General features: G+C 37.1%; 1 protein-coding gene and 1 long non-coding RNA gene across 4 annotated transcripts; one reads left to right on the top strand and one right to left on the bottom strand.

Annotated features, from left to right (window-relative positions):
* Positions 1-104: 104 nt before the first annotated feature.
* On the bottom strand, positions 105-20685 carry elk3 (ETS transcription factor ELK3). The gene is made up of 5 exons (XM_048156424.1): positions 20313-20685; positions 8525-8733; positions 7486-8256; positions 4115-4237; positions 105-1064 (listed from the first exon to the last, which is right to left on the bottom strand). Exons 2-5 carry the CDS (start codon positions 8729-8731, stop codon positions 957-959), a joined length of 1209 nt encoding a protein of 402 aa, XP_048012381.1. The 5' UTR covers positions 8732-8733; positions 20313-20685; the 3' UTR covers positions 105-956.
* LOC125245708 lies at positions 4122-15141 on the top strand. 3 transcript variants are annotated; one of them, XR_007179590.1, is made up of 3 exons: positions 4122-4260; positions 13600-13636; positions 13763-15141. It is a non-coding gene; the product is annotated as an uncharacterized LOC125245708 (long non-coding RNA). The 3 variants fall into 3 exon arrangements; XR_007179592.1 differs by having other exon boundaries at positions 13758-15141; XR_007179591.1 differs by lacking the exon at positions 4122-4260 and adding an exon at positions 11831-12141 and having other exon boundaries at positions 13758-15141.
* Positions 20686-23013: the final 2328 nt, after the last annotated feature.

Raw genomic sequence — 23013 nt, 5'->3', positions numbered from 1 at the left:
TGTTCAGACGGGAGGATGTTGCGTCGCATTCAATGCTTGTTTTTATTTAAAAACACAAGGCACATTTTCTTGACTCTTGAAAAGCAAAAAAAATATAAAATTAATACGAGAATACACTTTTTTTAATCAATTCATTAATGAAAAAAATAACCGGAAGCTATTACAAAGCTTTTCTTTCCAATATTGAAGTGGAATTTCGTCTATTACAAAATGTTTTTAAGCAGGGAAATAATACAAATACACAATTCTTACACAAAAGGCACAGCCGGTAGTACATTTGAAGCACAGTGCATACAACGCCATATTATACAATACAATATCAGACAAACCCGGTTCACAGCCTCGGAAAAATAAAAAAAAAGACTTAAATGCTAATGAGATTCCTTTAATATGGTTTAAATGTTTCCTTGGAGATCTTTCCAGTTGAAGCACCTTGGGAATGGAGAACTGTTGTGAACGCTGAAGTTTTCATGGTTTGAGGATGTACAGAAAGTCTACGCAGATTTGAACGTGTTTTACCTCGTCCAGCATCGTTTGTCTCCATTTAAAAGTGTCAAAGAGGCTCTGAAAAATAACCTGCCAAAGGCCAGTCTTGAACATGTTCTCCAATAAAATGAGACTACAGATTCTCTAAGGCTCCCTTTCCAATGACTCACCATCTTCTCAAAAGGACACTTCATGTTCTTTGGCATTACCTCATAATAATTCCCTATTTTAAGAGCTTGCGGAGGAATTTGGTGAGCTGTTTTGGATTGCAGCCTGAGTTAAAAAAAAGAAAACACAAAAGTTTGCTGGTCCAAAACTCAACAGAACTGAAGGGTGCTATAGGTGCAGGTGGCCACAAGAGGGTGAAGTGCAGTCTGGCTCAAAAAAAATGACATGAAGGTCCATTATTCCTTCTTAGTGTAAGAGTAAAGGTATAATTCTGGGGGGTGGATATACAAAGTGTCCAGAAATCAGGATTTCTGTGCGCTGGAGGACATGAGGAGAGGGGATGGTGATGATGAAGAGGAGTCCAGGTTGGGCAGGGGTACCGGGAGCGGCCCGTTCAGCAGGGTGGGGAACTGTGAGAGTCAGAAAGCAAACAGAATATTGAGGAAACACTGAATCACAATGTCTTCATATGCTGTGTTTAGTAACTGCACAGCAAATGCTTTATAGTGTTTAAAAAAGACATGCAAATGATTTTACCAGGAAATGTCATCTAATTGTGAATAGTTAAGGCAACTTGACTGGGCCAAATAATAGTTCACATGTTATTGGGCAAATCTTATCAAGAAATGTCCATGTAGTTTTGAATGGGAAATATATTATTATTATCATTATCAGGTTAAATACTACCCAATACTACTGTACTTTTCTTTTTATTTAGTTAGTTAGTTGGACATGTCATTTTATGAATATTTATTATTATTATTAATCTTTTTAATCTAGATTTTGAGGCTAAATACTACCTACACATTTCATTATATGTATATTTATTATTATTTATTTATTTTGATTTTGAAGTTAAAGATTATCCAAAATTTCCATTTATTTGGTTAGTTAATAATAGTAAAATATAATATGTATTAATATATTATATTGTTTATATTAATATATAATAATAATCATTCTTTATAAATTTAGATTTAGAGGCTAAGTACCTGTACATTTCAATATATGTATGTATTTATGTATTTATTTTTGATGTTGAGGTTAAATGCTACCCGGACATATTTTATGAAAATGTATTATTACTATAAATAATAATAATAATAATAATAATAATAATAATTTATTTTATTTTACTTATTTATGATGAGATTAAGTGCTACCTGGACATCATTTTATGAATATTTATTATTATGAATAATAATAATACTACTTTTTAAGTTAGATTTTGAGGCTAAATACTACCACCATATTTATTTATTTATTTATTTAGTTGGAGTTAAATGCTACCCCGATATATCATTTTATGAATATAATTAATAATACTAACCATAATAATACTTTTTAATTTAGATTTTGAGGATAAATACTACCTGTTTGTTTGTTTATTATGTTGATACTAAATGCTACCCAGACATATCATTTTATGCATATTTATTATTATTAATAACAATAACAATAATAATACTTTTTAATTTGAGGCTAAATACTATCTGCACATTTATTTATTTATTTATTTAGAGGTTAAATACTACCAGGACCTGTCCTTAACTGTATATATATATATATATTTTTTTTTTAAATAATTTATTTATTGTTTGTTTGAATGTTGACATTTTTAGGTTGAACCTAATAAAGAAATGCTATATAATGATATAAAGATAAAGAAAAACATTTTTATATAAAGGTTTATATATAAAGAAACCAAAAAATTAAATGATTTAATATGGAAGAGGATTAGGGCCAAGCAATGATAAAAAAAAAAAAAAAAAACATCTCAAGATTAAAGTTGTTAAATTTCGAGAAAAAACTCGAAATAAAATGTTGAGAATAAACTCGTTAAATTATGAGAAAAAACTCGTTAAATTTCGAGAAAAAGGTTGAGATAAAATGTTGAGAATAAACATTAAATTACGAGAAAAAACTCATTAAATTTCAAGAAAAAAGTCGAGATAAAATGTTGAGAATAAACTTGTTAAATTACGAGAAAAAAGTCGAGATAAAATGTTGAGAATAAAGTCATTAAATTACAAGAAAAAAATCGTTAAATTATGAGAACAAATTCGTTAAATTATGAGAAAAATGTCGTTAAATTGAGAAAAAAAGTCGAGATAAAATGTTGAGAAAGTCGTTAAATTACGAGAACAAATTTGTTAAATTACGAATTTGTTCTCATAATTTAACTACTTTTTTCTCGTAATTTAACGAGTTTATTCTCAACATTTTATTTACTTTTTTCTCTAAATTTAACAACTTTAATCTCGAGATTGTTTTATTTTTTTTATTATTGCTTGGCCCTAATCCTCTTCCATAATGTAATGATTAAATTATTCACTATATTATTTTATTTCTAAATATACCATGAATTAAATTCAGTGCAACAAAATGTGTAGTTAAAACAATTTCTTTTGATTTTTAGCTGAAATTTGCCCTGAGTATTTAAGTTTCTGTAAACATCTCCCTATAATACACCTCTGTGAAATCTCTCCCCACACAAAAAAAAACAAAAACAAACAAATTGTCTTTGTGGTTCACAAAAAAAAAAAAAAAACACTCATAGTCCTCACTAAGGCATCATGGTACTGCTAGGAGAGGAACTTCCTGTTATGTGAGAGCTGACTATACACACAGACAGAGTCTTTTTCAGTTATCACCCCCTCCCTTTTTTAACAGGAAGCTGTTTTTCCCCCATATCCAATGCAGAGAGGAAACATCTGTAGCTTATTTCCAAACCCTAATACACACACACACACACACTCATACACCAGTAAATCCGTTTCCCGAAGTGACTCAAACATCTTAAAAGCATCGTTTTTTCACTTCTATATTTTACAGGTATAGAAAATAATAAAAAAGAAGAAGAGTGGCATTTTAAATGACAAAAAACAAACGAGCCGCAAGATTTTCCCACCGCAGCCAATAACGGCAGGAACGACAGTCATGTGACCAACCAGAAAACTCCCACTACGGCCGCCCAGGGAGGAAGTGAGAGTGGGGGAGTGAGTGTACGAGTCTGCCTGTGCATGTGTGTGTGTGTGGTAGTAAAAGTGCACATCAAGAACTGTCACTATTCCCGTAAAGGCAGAGTCAAGCAGTCGCCGTGATTACCGTAATGTTTTCCTGCTGCCTAGCGATGTTTACAGAAAAGACTGGACGCTGCCCTCAGAAAGCAAGATGAGCATAAATATACAGTTTGCTTTGTCTCTTTCTCTCGCTCACACACACCTCCCTACACACTCTCCCTCGGGTCAGAACAGGAAGTATCCACAGGATTTCCCCTCTCGCTCACATGAAGACTGAAACACGACACCAAACACAAACGCACGCTAGCAAAACACAAGCAAATCACTTTCTAAAACACACTCGCATGTCCCTGCTAAACCAAAATAAATGAACGACCACATTCATATTCGGATCCCTCTTTTTATAGGTGAAGGTTTTGGGAATGTTTTGTGCGTACCTGAAAGAGTGAGCCGTGGCCTTGTAGCCTGGCGGGGCTGAGAGGCGCTACGGGACTCAGGCTGCTCCAGAAATGAATGGAGGACAGGAGAGGACTGGGCGTCAACAGCAAACCAGAGGGAGTCTGAAAAAAGTCGAGTAGAGGAGGTATTGTGAAAGGGGGGAACAGGAACATGAGATGTTATTTGTATTAGTCACTGAAGTCATGGATCATCAAATCCCGAAACTTTGGAAAGACGAATGTGAGTCTCTGCATGTCCAAGCACGTCTTTGCGTCGGTTAGCAGGCGATAGCATGTGAAGCCTGTCGTGCATAAGAAGCCTGAGCGCCCCTTTAAAAATGTTGCCAGATTTTTTTTTATGTGAACAGGACAAATTTGGAGCGTTAAGGGTATGCAATGCCTCGAAGTGGTATTCAACTGTCTCTGTCTGTGCAGTCTTTGCTCAATCTGGGGTTATGAAATAACTGTCTGTTGTAGATGTTTCAGGATGTTTAAAGCAACAGTTCTCCCCAAATTAAACTTCTGTCATGTGCTCAACCTCATGTCATTCAAAACCCGTTTAACATTTTTCTTCTGCGGACTAATTTGCCTAATGCACTTTTCTATACAACAAAAGAGGATGGTCACTAGGGCCCTGTTTACACCTGGTATTAGGATGCGTTTTGGTCGACCGGATCACAAATAAATGAGGGAGACAGATTCCTGTTTACACCTGGTGTTTTAATCCGTGTCTTTTGTCCACTTTCGACCACTTTTGTCCTGATTTTTTCGAGGGGAGGGTCTGTAGGTGGGTAAATGTATGGGTTTTTTCAGATCTTTCAATCAAATGGACAAAATAAGCTTGCGCAATTTACATATAAATGCGACCGGAGTCGACGCGGAGAGCATCAGTTTTCATTTCTGCTAGCCAAATGTAGTGAGTGTGTGTTAGAAACCAGAAATGGTGAGAGAACATTGTGCTTGGTACATTTTTCATCTTCAAACCAAACTCGGGTCTTCAGCCAACAAAGATTAAATCCCGTCTCATAATGTTTATGTGTTAGGTCAGTAGGCAGAGAGTAGGTTGTCTTTTGTGGCTGTTCGAATGCATTTGACCACATTACACTACGAAAGCAATGCGGTCGAATGAGTTTTTGACTACCTCTGGAAGTGGTCGAAAGTGGACAAGCTCAAAACGTTTTAGACCCCATTTACACCTGTATTTAGCGTTGCCCATTTGTGATCCGATCAACCAAAACGCATCTTAATACCAGGTGTAAACATGGCCTTAGATATCAGGAATGGTGAGAGAACATTGTGCTTGGTACATTTTTCATCTTCAATCCAAATTTGGGTCTTCAGCCGACAAAGTTTAATTCCCATCTGGTTAGTGTGCTTCCCATAATGTTTAGGCATTAGGTCAGTAGACGGTCTTTTGTGGCTGTTTGAACACATTTGACCACATGAGCGTTTACACTCTGAAAGCAATCCGGTCAAATGCATGGTCGAAAGTGGTCAAGCTCAAAACATTTTAGACCCCGTTTAAACCTGTATTTAGCGCCATCGACTTGTGATCCAGTCGACCAAAAGGCATCTTAATACCAGGTGTAAACAGGGCCCAGGGGATGTCAAACTGCAAAAAGGCACCATAAAATTAGTCCAAGTTGTCTGAAGTCCTACAATATGAATAAGATTTAATCCCCTCAAGTACGTTAGTCTATGCGTACTGCATGTGGCGTAAATTTAATCATCAGCATAGTAAGCGCCTTGTGCGCAGCAAGAATTTTTCTGTGTTTGCACATGCACCGTGAAATTTTCTTGCACTAATTAGTTTGACCACAAGGTGGCAACACTTCCCCAACCTGTTGTTCAGAGTCGTAAAAAAGCGAATGCGACAGAACAACAAAGTACTGGAGACGGCGACAACAACAGATGCCCACATTGACAAACTCTTGTGTGAGGGTGTTGAGAGATACCCGCTCTAGTTTATAAGAGTACAAAGACATTTCCGTTGCTCAAAAGCGAGATAGCGTACACTATCAAATGGAGTATACTTTGAAAGATTATGCGTTCGTCTGTAAGAGTTCGTAAGCATTAGCGTTCACGTCAGCACTGAAGTCGTATGGGTTTGGAAAGACATGAGGGTGAAAATGATGACTGAAAATACATTTTTAGGTGAACTGTCCCTTTAAGAGAGAAAGTGAGAGAGAATTATGTAGCTTCCCATGGGTCATGGACTTTGGATCACCAGGTTGTGGCTATAGGGCAGCATGTGAAATCAATTTCTCGTTCTCGCTCTGTTTTTCTCTGTCCTGTGTCACTATGCTGTAGTGTGCGAGATTACGGACATATGGCTTTACTTACAGGTTTCTCTTCTCTCGCTTATGCCCTTCTGTCTGTCTTTTCCCTCTTCCTGTCTCACTCTACCTCTTTTTTTAAAAACCCGTCTGCCTGCCACACAATTCTCCCTACACGCCCTGTAAAGATCGAGACGTCTCACAGAATAGCTGTATTACCAGTATAGGTGTGTGTCCTGTCTATTTGTTACCTGTCGAAGGCCTATAAACAGTGCCGGAGAGGATGTTATTGTGTTTATTTATAGCTCTGTTCCAAAACCTAAAAAGCTGCCTACAACTAAAAAATGAAACCTGATTAGAAAGATCTACATAGGCAGAAACACTGTCTCACACAAAATAGGGCAAAATTAGCATCTTGCTAAGTTAACAACATGACATTCCACCAAGCATAAAAATACATAGCATTTATAAGGTACAGTCCACCTTTACTTAGACTATTTTTATTAACACTTTTGGTAAATATAAGTATATTTCTAATGTAATAGAGTGCTTAAAATCAGCCTTGTTGTCACTGACTTTTTCTGTTTTCATAATCAAGCCGATATTGCCTATTTTCATCTATTGCTTAGCTTGCTTTTTCACAATTGATTCCAATAGAGCTTCACATTAGCATGTTGCTAAGCTACTGGCACAATATTCTAATGGAACTTAGAAAAATAGAACTTTTTATTTAAATTTCAACAGTCTTTATCAAATGTTTGGTATTAAATGAAATGACATTTTGTCTTTGACCAGTTGTCACAATGTTTACCTTGCCTTTAAACAGTTAATTCCAACAGAGCTTTACATTAGTATGTTGTTAAGCTAACTACATAATACTATAATGTTGTATAAAATAGACAGATTTTATATGAAAGTTGGTTGCAATCTGGGCTTATCAGCTATTAGTCGTTATAAGAAGGCATTATGTATTCTGACTATGCTTTGCATTTTATTCCTTAAAATGCTGTATAGATAGGCAGCTCACTATAGGTTTTGGAACAGATGTGTGTATTGGCTGTGTGAACATAAAAATACAAGAACATAGTTTGGTACCTGTGCAGTGAAAAAGGCTGGTGTAAGGGACCCTGAGGGCAGTGCTGGGCTGTTGAGGGCGATGGAGCCCAAGTCACTTCCTGAAAGCAGTATGGAAGGGGCGGAGATTTCCAGCCCTTTGGGTTTCCGAGCTTTGGGAGGCAGTCCGTTGCTACCGGTCCTCCTCTCGGGAGGCGTGGCCTGATTCTGGGCTCGCTCCCTGTGGCCGGATGATAAATTTAGAGGCTGAGCGATCTGCTCTGATTCGTCTATGCGAGCCTCTGGGCTCCGCCCCGGCCGCAGCGTATAGACAGGGCTATGAGTGGGGGAGGGGCTACGGGACGAGCAGGGGGAGGATTTTGAAGTGAAGAAAACCTCCGCGGATGCAGGTGGTGGCGAGGAAGCAAGGTGAACGACTTTCTCTGATCGATTAGTGACAAACCGAATCACTGTTTGTCCCTCCTCCTCACGTTCGCCACCTCGCTGCTTCTCGACTTTGATCGGACGCAGCAGCGGAGGCGGGCTTTGGAGGGAACTGACTGTGAAGGATGAGTACAGACCAGAGTGAAGATACTCGTTCCTACAGGCGGGACTTCTCAGCGATGACAGCGACAGCTTCGGAGACTCCTCCCCCTCGCCGCAATCAGACTCCACCTCCTGTAACATGACGCCCCCTGCGACGTGACCCCCATCCCGACCGAGCTCCACTGCTTGGGGATCCATCTTCAGAATATCAGGGAATGAGACGAACTTATACACAAACTTCTGACCAATCACCTTCTTTATGATATTCTGCAAAAGACAGAGGATGATTACAACACGCTCTCAGTGCAGTTCGTAACTATTTTACGTTTGGTGGCCAATTCGTATGATCTCAATCATATGTTTTGGTACGATCTGCTTACACCCCAATAACTGTTCGGATCATGAAGGTCTTAAATTTTTTTCGTACAATTTTCGTATGAATTCACAGGAAATCACGTAAAATAGTTACGTTTTCTCATGACATCGGATCTATGATTATCACTGGTCAGATGTTTGAAATGTGAGCTTGTGCAACCTTGTCATAGTAGTAGCGTAGTGCTCTGCTGAGTTTGTCATAGTTCATGTTAGTCTTGTTTTTGCGCAGGCCCCAAAGTTTGGCGACTTCTTCCGATTTGAGCAGCTTGAACTCGCCGTCGTTGGACGTCCAGCAAATCAGGTGCTTATGGCTCTGGTCCAGCAGTAGCTGCAGCAGAAACTGCCACAGCGTGATGGCACTCTCCATATCTGTTAGACGAGAGAAATAAAATTATTAAGATTAACAGTATATTTATATTTTAAAAGGTTAGTTCACCCAAAAATGAAATTTCTGTCATTAATTACTCACCCTCATGTCGTTACAAACTTGTGAACAAATGAAGATATTTCTGTCCCTCCATTGACAGCTACACAACTACCACTTTTAAGCCTCAAAAAGGTAGTAAAGACATCATTAAAGTAATCCATGTGACTCCAGTGGTTTTACCTCAATTTTAATAAAGTGACACGAGTGCCTTGTTTGTGCAAAAAAAAACATAATTCACCGCTATATTTACAAAATATTAATCTCCAACATGCTTCATAAAATTGAAGTAAAACCACTGGAGTCGCATGGATTACTTTAATGATGTCTTTACTACTTTCTGGACCTTGAAAGTGGTAATTGAATAGGTTGTTTATGGAGGGACAGAAAGCTCTCAGATTTCATTAAAAAGATCTTCATTTGTGTTCCAAAGATGAATGAAAGTCTTACGGGTTTGGAATGACATGAGGGTGAGTAATTAACGACAGAATTTTCATTTTTGGGTGAAATGTCCCTTTAAAAAATCATAATCAGGCTGACATTCTTTTCCAAAAGCTAGTTTGATATCTTGCTGTCTTTGCTAAAATTGGGTATATCAAAAGGTAGCATAAGCAATAGCACCTTAAAATGCTGTTTAGGTAGGTAGCTTGCAAGATTTTGTAACACAGCTGTTGTTTCTTGTACTGATTTAAAGCAATGTGGATCATTGTGAACGAGGTGAGAGTTTGGCGTAATTTCATTAAGCGTCTATCTAATTTAAATTAGCCAAGATTACACTATGCCTGTACTGCTTGTTTATTGGGCAAGAAAAGGTGACATGAGGACACTTTTAATGACCCTAACAAGGTTTTAGGATCTAAGGAAGATCCTGTGGTACCGCTAAGCCAAATTTAGTTTGTGTCTGTGGATGTGCTCGGACCGGCACCTTGATCTGATAGACATCCTTCCAGGAGTGATTGTGTTTGCTTTGATAAAAACTTTCCTTTAACCATCCATGCAGGTTTCTCACAGGAAGTGGTGAAGTAGGAGAGGCCGGAGCATCAGTCTTATAAACACAGCCACATTAAAGAACGCCGCGTTCGTGCTCCTGAATCCATCAATTTCCCCTTTTCCCTCTGCACTCTTCATCTCTCGCATTAACAAAAAACGTCATTCCTGGGTGCCCTCCCACAAACTCTGCAAGCATTTCCTGTTCTGTTGTACATTAACGCACAGGCTCATAAACAACAAAGGGCTATCAGCCAGAAAGACTGACACAGGAACGGCTCGCAAACAAGCAACGTGTTCCAGCATCGACCGTCCCTCTTTGGGATGGAGGTGTCCGCTCAAAGGCTGGCAGATACACCCACTTGCGAACAGAGATTACTAACAAGGCAAACATGGAGTTTGTCCACAAGACCCTGTTTATAACATGGATTAAAGGGACCAGGTAGAGATAAGGGGGTTAAAGGGGCACAAAATGGTTCAAACATCCCAAACCCAGAGTGAAAACCTACATCAAGCATTTTTAAGGGAATTTTTAGTTATAGGTCACCCAAAAATGAAAATCCAGTTCTATCATTTACACTACTGTTCAAAAGTTTGGGTTCAGTCCATTGTTTAAAACACTTTTATTCACCAAGGATGTATTAAATTGATCAAAAGTTACAATAAAGACTGAAAAAAATGCATCACGGTTTACACAAAATTAAGCAACACAACTGTTTTCAACATTGATAATAATAAGAATGTTTCTCAAGCAGCATATCAGCATATTAGAATGATTTCTGAAGGATCATGTGACACTGAAGAGTGGAGTAATGATGCTAAAAAAAATCAGTTTTGCATGACAGGAATAAATTACAGTTTAACATTAAACATTAAAATAGAAAACGGCTTAAATTGTATTCATATTTCATAATATTACAGTTATAACTGTATTTTTGATTAGCCGTGGTGAGCAGAAGAGACTTCTTTCAAAACATAAAAAAATTAAACTTTTAAACACTAATGTATGAGTTCTGTTTTATCAAAATACTGACTCATCCTGAATAACATAGGAAAAAACCACGAAGTCAAACACTTCCCTATATATTATTGTCAGTGAACAATCACCCAAACCGTCATTATCAGACCTTAATACTGACAAAAGTAGTCCGACATGCAAAGATTCACATACTCAATAAGGAAGGTTAGATCGTCCAGTTTTTGTGAATGGGTTTCAGAGCAGAATAAGACCTAGAAGTGCTCTTTATACTTTGGTGCTGTGGTTGGACACAGACAGGAAGCTGCGATCTCACAAAACAGGATGTGCATAAAGATATCTGCTCACATTCCTTCAAGAAACCTTAGACACGTGCAGAGTTGTGACATTTATAGTTTGGACAACATGATTTTTAAATTGTCCTCCACTAGACATCTCAGATCACTGATATTTCAAAAAGAAAAATTATACTTTTTTTCCCAGCGCACTCTGATTTAGACAACAAAGTTGCAGTCAATATGGAAGTGGATCCATTGGGTGTAAGATAAGGATTTTCTAGTCAACAGGAGTGAGTTCCTTCATGCATGTGGTCTGGGATTAACTCCATCAGGAAGGCAAAGTGGTTCAATGTTAAAAGCCCAACAGTACAGGAAGTTTAAATCTTGCTCAGGCCGTTTCCTGTGACCGCTGTCGTCATGCCATTAAGCCACACACTTAACCTTATTGTACTCTCATAACCTTTTGCTCTTCATCCCTGGTTACATTTTGGGAAATATAAAGAACTATATATCCATTATGAAACATGTACACTTTGACAATAGGCTGAAACATATATGTGTGTATATATATATATATATATATATATATATATATATATATATATATATGTATATATGTATATATGTATATATGTATATATGTATGTATATATGTATATATGTATGTATATATGTATGTATATATATATGTATATATGTATGTATATATATATATGTATATATGTATGTATGTATATATATATGTATGTATATATATATATATATATGTATGTGTATATATATATATATATATATATATATATATATATATATATATATATATATATGTAACGGTACATGTATTCCTCCTGAACCATACGGTACGGACATTACGGTTCGGTTCATGCAGTTAGACAACGAATACAGACAGTCACAGGTGATCCACACTCCAATCCAGAAGGGGGCGCGTGTGGTAATGCAACACTATATGCTAACTGCCACAACAGGAAAAAGTGCAGAAGAAGAACAGATTATCTAGATATGGGTGTAATCTCTCAACCGGTGTTTCAACCGTGGAAAAACATCAATAAAACAGCTTGAGAATATCTCACGCAGCATTACATTTACCTCAGGTAAGTCATTTAGTGTCCACAGCATACAACTATAGAGGGGAGCATTTCACTAAATATATGCACTATATTAGCTTATGTATTTATTAGGATATATTGAATATATTCATTATATATATATATATATATATATATATATATATATATATATATATATATATATACACAGTACAGTCCAAAAGTTTGGAACCACTAAGATTTTTAATGTTTTTAAAAGAAGTTTCGTCTGCTCACCAAGGCTACATTTATTTAATTAAAAATACAGTAAAAACAGTAATATTGTGAAATATTATTACAATTTAAAATAACTGTTTTCTATTTGAATATATTTCACAAAGTAATTTATTCCTGTGATGCAAAGCTGAATTTTCAGCATCATTACTCCAGTCTTCAGTGTCACATGATCCTTCAGAAATCATTCTAATATGCTGATCTGCTGCTCAAGAAACATTTAATGTGTACAGTTGTACAAAATATTTGTGTACAATATTTTTTTTCAGGATTATTTGATGAATAGAAAGTTCAAAAGAACAGTGTTTATCTGAAATCTAATCTTTTGTAACATTATAAATGTCTTTACTGCCACTTCTGATTGATTTAATGCATCCTTGCTGAATAAAAGTATTCATTTCTTTAATTTCTTTTCAAAAAAATAAAAATAAAAATTCTTACTGACCCCAAACTTTTGAACGGTAGTGTATAATGCTACAGAAGCTTTGTATTTCAGATAAATGCTGTTCTTTTGAACTTTCTATTCATCAAGGAATCCTGAAAAAAAAAAGTACACAACTGTTTTCAACATTGAAAATAATCATAAATGTTTATTGAGCAGCAAATCAGCATATTAGAATGATTTCTGAAGGATCATGTGACACTGAAGACTGGAGTAACGATGCTGAAAATTCAGCTTTGCATTACAGGAATAAATTACTTTGTCAAATATATTTAAATAGTACACAGTTATTTTAAATTGTAATAATATTTCACAATATTACTGTTTTTTACTGTATTTTTAATTAAATAAATGTAGCCTTGGTGAGCAGACGAAACTTCTTTTAAAAACATTAAAAATCTTAGTGGTTCTAAACTTTTGGACTGTATATATATATATATATATATATATATATATATATATATATATATATATTTAGTCAACATATTATATTTACTTGTTAGTAATGTGTTAATTATTTAATGGTTAAATATATTTGTCATGAAAACAAGTTATGACAGTAACTGTGTAAATGATTATATTTCAAAAATGAATTTTTAAATTGCCTTATGTGCACTTTACATGTTTTTTTATTTGAGTGTTGATGATTATATCTAAAAATAAATAGCAACTAAATGTATTAGTTTGGGCTCTGTTGTTAACTGTAACCTTTAATATTATGTCAACAGACATAAACATTAGTGTTTTATGCTTTCATTATATGAATTTTTTCCTTTTGTGTTTCACAGAGGAAAGAAAGTTAACTGGCTTTAGAACAACATGAGGGTGAGTAAGTGACCACAGACTTTTCATTTTTAGGTGAAATATCCATTTAAGACACCCTGCATAAACTTATTATATTGTAGAATAGAGTGTCTGCTTATTTTTTATTTTTTCATATTTTAAGTGCAGGAGACGGATAGAGTGCAGGAAGACCTGGGTGGAGTGACAGAAATGACCTCAGGTTGAGGTCTGACAACCGTCGGAAACCAGTTTGACTAGAATTCAAAGCTGTCAAATGTGTGTGTGCACAAGAGAGAGTGTACACAAACGTTTATACACACTCCTCGGTTTTAAGTAGCGTTACATCATACCCTTTGGTAACTGTAAGTCAGTCAAACAGGGCGGGTTGGCGTTTACTGCGGCCTTCCTGCTGTCTGAGCCAGCACTCTCCCAAGACGGCACGATGGATGGAGGGAACGGACGAGACGGCGCGCTAGATGGAGAAACGATGCTGGCTCGCTCACTAGTGTGGATAGCTCTGACACGGAGCATGTTTTATTGGCCAAGAGGAACTCCCTGGTTGCAGACTGCCTTATTTTGGGAAAGTCTTTGTCATAGTTTTGACAAAGACACACAAGATTAAACTTTCACCCTGGTTTTTGCTCATCAGACAGACGGCTCTGGAAGTCATCAAGGAATTGATTGAATATCGAGCCTAAAGTAGCAAACAGGACAGGCTAAAATGAAACCTAAACCACTTAGGGTGTGTTCACACTTGTAGGTCGGTTCTCTTGGTCTGAACCAAAAAGAAACACACACACTCATTCATTACTCTTCTACATATGTGAGACAGATCTCATTATACATACAGCAATTTACAGTTAGATCTCGTACTCCACACTTGGGCACAACATAAAAGCTCACCGTACGCCACACACTGTCACCCATTTATTTTTTTCCAAACCCCCAAAGAAGCGAAATGCAACCATTTCCTGCTCCAGCATCCTCTGAGCGGAGCATCTGCGTTAAACGACCGTAAAACTGTCTATATCAGGACTTCCTTCAATTCTCCTTTGAAGGGCGTCTTCCTGGGAATGCCGATCCCGAACTGAAAGGTAGGAATTCCTGCTGCGGGGAGCAAACACAGGAACGAGGGGACCACACGGACACAAGGCACGAATGGGAGGTTTCCTCTTCTCTTTTCGTGCTGGCACAAAGTTCTCGCCCATATGGACGTCTATAGACTGACATATTGCATGCGAGAGCCTGAAGAACAGACTCATGGATTCCAAGATTTACTTCCCTAATCAAAGGGAATAAACACAAGAAGCTGATTTCAAAAGCTCTTGGCCATTTGGAGAAGTGCCTGCATGGAACGTGGCTGTAAAAGTCATTGTTAGATTATTGCAAGAGGGGAAAAAATGTCTCCCTTTTAAGCACCGCTGCTGTGTACAAATGTGATTTGCATGTGCAAATCTGGAGTTTTTGTCTCTTTATTGTCTTGCAATGTCAGCAATGAAATAAACCATGCAGAAGTAAAGTTTGAATCCTTAGCAAAACATTTTCAAAGACAGTTTGATACAAAATTGCATTTAGGCATGTAGAGAGGATGAGAGACCCCATGACACACAAATAAATAATAGACAGTGTGCGCTAAACAAAAAAACACACTCAAACATAGATTGTCTGCACCGCCTTGGCTCTGTTGTTACGCCGCTGTCTGGCATGCATCAGCTTCATGGTCATTGGCTTTAAGGCTGTTTTAACACATTTCATGAAATAAATGAATCATACATTGTTTTTACAGTTACTTGGTGAGGCATTACTCCACATGGATTCTTTCACAAACTTCTACACATCCCCATGCCAGTCATGTTTGTTTATGAGATATTTTAACAATAACGACACCAATTCCAACTAAAAATGGAGACCTTTTTTATGCATTTTGCTCATTAATTTACACAACGATGGCTTATTAGGGGCCTGAAAGTGAATTTGTGAAACGGTGGGGTCATGCATACGTGTATCACGGCGTGTAGTGTTTGTTTACAAAGTGACATCGCCATCTACTGGCCTGGCAGCACAATACAGCGTTTTTAGTAGTTTTCGCGGATCCATGTGAACGGGGATCGTTTTGACAACATTGTTGACTGTATGCGAAAAACGCAAAGTAAAAACTTTTCTGCTTTTAGTACATTGTTGTTGTGTAAACGTACCCTAAGAGTAGTACTTTTTAGGCTGTGTTTACATTATTACATGGTTCAGGTGAACCAATTTCCACTTTTTTTTCCTCCAATGTGGCACAGATCGGATATGACCCACAAACGTGTAAGCAGGAAAAAACACATGGATTCCGATATTCTCAGATTGGTTTCAGGCCTCATGCATATGTGGAAATAAACCGGATATGTGCATTTGCATCTGCCATGTAAGTGGACAGACTGGATATTCCCATCAATGCGAGTCGTATGTTGTATTGAAAAGCAACAGTGGCGAATGACGTCAACTCAGGTGGACACCAACCACGATCACATGACTCTTTTCAATGGCGCAATGGAGGACGAGAGCTCAACTCAATGTTTTGCTGACCTTTAAAGATGGTGCTTAAAGCAAAGCTTTTATTATCATTTCATCTGCGTCCATTGCAAATCATTTTACTTCCTTTTCGGCCTAAGCTTTTCCGGGTCAGTACATCTATCTTGGGTTGTTTCGCTAAAATTATAGTGTAAATGCAGATATCGGATATGGGTCACTTTTAAAAGAAGGTGTAAGCTGGTTGTCGCATATAGTCAAAAAAATCAAAATTGGTGTGTAAATGCGGCCTTAGACATTTACACACATGACAATTTTTCCTATCAAATAGTGCAGAAAATGTGAAAAAAGTCCAAAGATACTATCTGGGCCTAAACATCAGTAAGAAAACACACTGTTTTACTACATTAAATGCTTAGATACCCCAGACAAGCTCTCTCATTTTGACTTCATGCCATAGGACATCACACTGGAAAAAAATTATTTTGTTGGGAAGTAAATACAGCAGAGAAGATTCATTATTATCTGCAATTAATAATCTGAACTAAAAAAATAGTAATTTGTACTCAATTCTACTCAAATATTCACTTGTTTGATTTATTTATAATCTCTCATGTATTCATTTCAAAGTAGAACAAATTTAAAAGAGTAAAACCTACTTATCTTTACAATGCAGAATTCCCGTAATCCACTGGGGAATTATTAATTTATAATAATTATTCACTTTTTTTTTTTTGCATAAACTTAGCCTTTATGTTAAAGGTGCCCTCGAATGAAAAATTGAATTTATCTTGGCATAGTTGAATAACAAGAGTTCAGTACATGGAAAAGACATACATTGAGTTTCAAACCCCATTGCTTCCTCTTTCTTATGTAAATCTCATTTGTTTGAAAGACTTCCGGAAAACACTCGGATCTCAACATAACACAGACTGTTACGTAACAGTCGGGATCATTAATATGTATGACCCCAATATTTGCATAATGCCAGCCCATTCGATGCATTACACAAGGAAAGGCAGTATTAACGGCTGGATCTGTGCACAGACAAGGTAAGCAAGCAAGAACAACAGCGAAAAATGGCAGATGGAGCAATAATAACTGACATGATCCATGATATCATGATATTTTTAGTGATATTTGTAAATTGTCTTTCTAAATGTTTCATTAGCATGTTGCTAATATACTGTTAAATGAGGTTAAAGTTACCATCGTTTCTTACTGTATTCACGGAGACGAGAGTCGTTGCTATTTTCATTTTTAAACGCGTGCAGTCTGTATAATGCATAAACACAACTTCATTCTTTATAAATCTCTCCAACAGTGTGTAATGTTAGCTTTAGCCACAGAGCATAGCCTCAAACTCACACAGAATCAAACGTAACCATCTAAATAAATACTTTACTCACATAATTCGAAGCATGCATACAGCATGCATGACGAACATCTTGTAAAGATCCATTTGAGGGTTATATTAGCTGTGTGAACTTTGTTTATGCGATGTATATATAGTCGAGAGCTCGTGGGGCAGAGAGAGCGCATCTCTTAAAGGGGCGGCGCGCTGAAAAAATCAGTGCATAGTTAATGATGCCCCAAAATAGGCAGCTAAAAAAATTAATAAAAAACAATCTATGGGGTATTTTGAGCTGAAACTTCACAGACACATTCAGGGGACACCTAGGACTTATATTACATCTTGTAAAAAAACAATCTAGGCACCTTTAAGATGTCTTAACTAGTTTGACCAACTAGCAGTTAGACACTATTCTGATTCAAATTAGACCAATATTATATAAATTATTTTAAATAGTTAGGGTTATTCTTGAAGAAAAAAATTAGATGACTAACTTTTAAGACTAGTCTAAGCAGTTTATGCAACCAGTTCAATTTCTACTCAAAGATTATCCATTGATTTGAGTTACTTTCCGAAACCTGTTTAGTGTTCATGTATATTCATTGTTAATTTAAATTCTACTTATTTTTATCATTTTAAATGCAGCTACATCCGAATTGCAAGTTGATTAAAGTCACCATGAAATCAAAATTGATGACGTGTTTACGGGGCGGGACAACCTGTCACTCACATGAGATCGACCAATAGCGAACCACAACCATCCAATCGACTCCCAATGGACAAAATCAACTCCCGTCCGACATTTTTTCTTGTTCAAAAAGGCGTTTCACTCTTATATACGTCGCAATAGGGAAGAAAGGACTGTTGCAACTTCTGCTGAGTTTATATTTACACTCACCTTACTCAATATTACGTTGCAAAGTAATTTTTTCAAAATGTACTACGAAAAACAGCCAGACTTTTTTTTCTCTCAGATGGCTGAAAATGATATCTGCATCAAGCAATAATCTTTTCTCAACACCACAGATCGTTCACTTCTTACAGCACTTAAGTTCAAAGAGTCAATTTAAAACACCAAGAAAAAAAAACATCAAATCTATCCAAACCATCTAACCATACAGGAAGTAGAAAGGAGGAACATGACTGTAGACTTTACACAGAGTGTGTCCGAAAAAGAAAGCAGCAGTCTAGTACGTTAAGTGGCTTATCAGGCAACATATAATGCCTGATGAAGCTGTTTTTTAAACTTTCACACATTGCCGGTGTGTGTATGTGTGTATGGGAGGAGAAGGTGTGCTCTCCAGCACAAAGTGACACGCTCACAGCCTTCAAGACTCATGCAACAGACCGTCTGGACCCAAAACCCCAAGCACAGTGTTTTGAATGGCCCCTAGACAGCTTTTAAACACCAAACTTGCCGTCGTGCTCACAAACCCCTCCACTGTAGCGCCAGCGGAAACTCGTAATGAGATTAGTTGGTGTGCGCAGACATTACTTCGCCATGACTAAATGTGCGCTCTTCCTGCGCACACAGACTGCAGTGGAAAATTCAGGGAGCTCCTACTGAAGAGAGGGAGAAAAGAGAGCCATGAAGGACTTCTCTCCACGACCACATTTCTCCAGAGAGAGCTGCAGATCTTGAAATTACGCAGACTGATCTGAGAATGTGTGTCTGTGTCCAAACAGTGGAGCGTGGATGCTTCAAACGGCACCGCATTTGATAGCAAAATATCAGAAAGGGTTTGTTTACTGCATTGAATCTAATTGGCTGTTTGATCGAAATGATGATGGTTCCTCTTTTAGAATATTTCAGGGAAAATACAGAAACATTAAAGCTAAAAAAATAACGAAATACACAGAACTTGTTTTTAAATGCTAATTGGTGACACCAAAACCTGCATAAGTGCAAATCTCTCCAACCAATCTAACCATACAGGAAGTAGATAGGAGGAACTTTACACACAGTGTGACAGTGACGGTGTCCAAAACTCCAAAACAGAAGGAAACGGCCTCGAAAGTGACATTTGTTTTAAAGGAAGATGACACAAGCACATTATTAAAGCAAAAACATCATTTTTAGAAGTATCAGTATCTGGACACTTTCTGGTCGTCATAGATGAACATGTTCATAAGCGGTGAACTTGAGCACACCTTGATTTAGGAAAGCTCTAGCATCATCTGCTACTCCATTCACGTAAGAGTGACTTACAGTACGTGTCCAAAGACTTTTTTCTCGGTCACAAACATCGATCATCCCCAGCGTATCCAGATGTAGGGGTAACATCAGCTCTATAGGGCTGAACTGAAGTTTCTTTGTTTGCCCCAATGACTCATTTTCAAGATGCTGTCTGCTGCCAGTTTCAATCCGGAAGCGCATGGCAATTAGTCTGCTGCTGTTTCCAGACAAACCAGAAACTCTACTAGTGCGTTTAAAGCGCCAGGAGCCACATTTCAGCCCTTTCTAACAGCCCTGCTTTCAAATGTTTAAATTATACATCACGAACTCGTGAGCTCAACAGGTATTCAAACTTTCAACAGTCGTGCGTAAACGGTGCGTAAATTGCGCGTAAGTAACGGGAACGGTGGACACTTGAAGTGTCTATTATTGATAGAAGAGATTCGTTGGTTTTAGTACAGAAAAGTCTTTCGGTTGTATACATTAAAGTCTTAAACATCACTTCTGAACATTTCAAACAGCTCCTTCATTTGGATAGGTTCATTCTTTTTTTGAGGATATCAAGTTTCAGTCCTGTACTTTGGAAGCTTTCTTCCTTTTATTGTTATTGTGAGGTAATTACACATTTGTAAACATTTTTAACACATTCAGATAGTTTGGATGGATTATTCACATACCTGTGCTTAATGGTCGGGTCCTTTTTCACTTTATTAAAAAGAATTCCGTATAATGCGCTGTTTTTCCATGCTGTCGGCCGTCTCGGCAGCTCTCAGTCGGACTGTAATGGGATCCCGACTGTTTTCTCTCTCTCTCTTTCTCTCTCTCTCGCTCTCTCTCTCTGAGCAGGAAGTTGGTGCAGGCAGACAGCGAGCCGGCTCACTTCCTCTCGCCGTGCGCTATTCCCCAGGCGCTCGGCCCGTCTGTGTAAACACGCTTTTCCTCCTCCAGCCACCATCCGATATTCAAGAACACGAGCACACACACGCGCACGCGGCTGCGGACGCGCGCACAAGCAGTGTACTGTAACCTGAATCTGCTGCGAGAGGAGCACACTGACGTCACCCTCTTCCTGCCCGGGACCCGCCGGGAGGAGCCCGTGTTCCTTCCTCCACACACATTTTGTGTGTGTGTGTTGGTGTGTGTGTGTGTGTGTGTGTGTGTGTGTGTGTGTGTGTGTGTGTGTGTGTGTGTGTGTGTGTGTGTGATTCTGACGTGCGGGGATCAAATTGCTAGAAAATTTCCTCATAACTAAATCTGGAATCTGGAAAAAATATTCTTAAAGAGAATATATAGGTCATTCTATGAAATGGGTTGCTTTTCCCTTTTGAAATGGTGATTTTCAAGTATACATTTTAAACATACTGTCAAACAAAAACGTGTTAAAGTGGTAATAATTTACATTGTGCCATCTTAATACCTTTTAATATGTACTGGGGATATGATTATGTCTGCAGAACAGTTACAAGTTGTACTGTCAGCCTTATGCAAAGCTCCTTGAAAAGGCAATTTAAGGTTATTTCCCCACAAATATCTACTTTTTTTGCATATATTTTGTTTGTATTAACATACTTTCTTGGAAACAGAGATGGGGACAAACCACAACATAAATAAATAAATAAATATCACTTGTCAAGTATGCTTTATTAGCATATACAAAAGACATGCAACGCAGCATCATATTCAATACTTCAATACAAGTAACAACAGTGCAAATAAAAAAATGTAACATGTAAAATGTATAAAGTGCATATAAAAGTATACAGTATATCTCTGTACAACAAATAAATCTCTCTCTCTCTCTAAGTAAATGAGTGGCATGGGGCTCCACAAGGGGGTGGAACCATCTTCCGATTTCCTGGAGGGATATTCACTGACAGGAAGCCGGATTCTTCAACACACACACACACACACACACACACACACACGCACACGCACACGCACACGCACACGCACACACACGCACACGCACACGCACACACACAGAGTCGTTTAACCTCTTCTTTAAATTCTGTCTTTAGCACCATTCATCTGATGCTGTATCTTTAATTTAGTTGAGTGCTGATATTAGTCAATAGGCCTAAATCTGTCCACTTGAGATGTTCACACAATTTAAGGGGCATATGAAATCAATTATGATCTTAGCAAGTACCCTGTTTTTAAAATATCTGTTCATTATCTGCCATCTAGTGGAGGATGAAGACATTACAACAAGCGCATGTACACGTCATTACAAAAACTGACGGCAGCCGATCTTTGAGTTAAAATTATTCCTCTTATTCTTGTTCATCTTGTTAAAAGTCATATTCATTATAACTCTACAATATTGACAAAACCAAAATTAATTTTAAATGGTATTGAACTGATTGATTAAAAAATGCAAGAACAAACATATTTATACCATTTTCCAAAAACAAAATAAAAAGAGGAAAATTCTTTTGGAACTCTATTATTGATCATATTAATTGGAAGGCTGCTGGTTAACCCCCTTTTAATAATGTATCAATAACAAAACTAAAGAAATACATTTTAAAATTGTGCATACCATCTACCCTATTAAATAAATAATTTCAAGATACTCTGATATTGATGATTTTTGGCTGCATGAGAAAGAAGTGTTAACACATTTATTTTTTGATTGTAAAATTACCCAACATTTTTGGAAGGAAATGGCAGAATTTATTTTTAATCTAGTAAAGGATAAATACTGTTTTTCTTTAAAGGATATTATTGTGGAAAACAATGTTAACAAAGGTCTTGAATGCATTGTTAATTTACTCATATTGCTGGCAAAATTTTATATACATAAACAAAAATGCTTAAATTCATCCCCAATGTTTAAGGTATTTTTAGTGGAATTTGATTGTTTTATATCTTCTCTGAAATTGTTAAAAAGTCATTAACATGCTTAAAATATTATGATTTTATTTTCAGATCTCCTGTTACTAATTAATGTCACACTTTGCATTGCACTGTCTTATGCTCTGTTTGTAAATTGTTCTATTTTCATAAAAAAAAAAAAAAAAAATCTTTGAGTTAAAATTAAAGGCACAATATGTAAGATTTTTGCATTAAAGGTGGTATAGAGGATGTTTTCGTCGACTGAGTTTTTGAAATGAGCGTTTGAAATGATACACATTTTACGACTTGCTAAAACATTCTGACTGTGCTCAACATACAGCGATAGTTTCCTGCTCCTGAAGCAGATTTATATACTTTCACATGGAATTTGAACACCGACTGTAATCACAGACTGAACGCAACTGGCTCTGACTGGACGCGTTTGAGCGCGATCAGTCATAAGTATCAATTTACATTCATAATCGGCCTTACAATCGTTAAGCCGCGCACACACTTAGTGGATTCATTATGTCGGACTCA

The sequence above is a fragment of the Megalobrama amblycephala genome, linkage group LG14 (assembly GCF_018812025.1).
Source record: "Megalobrama amblycephala isolate DHTTF-2021 linkage group LG14, ASM1881202v1, whole genome shotgun sequence".
In the NCBI taxonomy this organism is placed as follows: domain Eukaryota; kingdom Metazoa; phylum Chordata; class Actinopteri; order Cypriniformes; family Xenocyprididae; genus Megalobrama; species Megalobrama amblycephala.
Note: the sequence above shows the minus strand (reverse complement) of the source record. Positions and strands in the feature narration are given on the sequence as shown.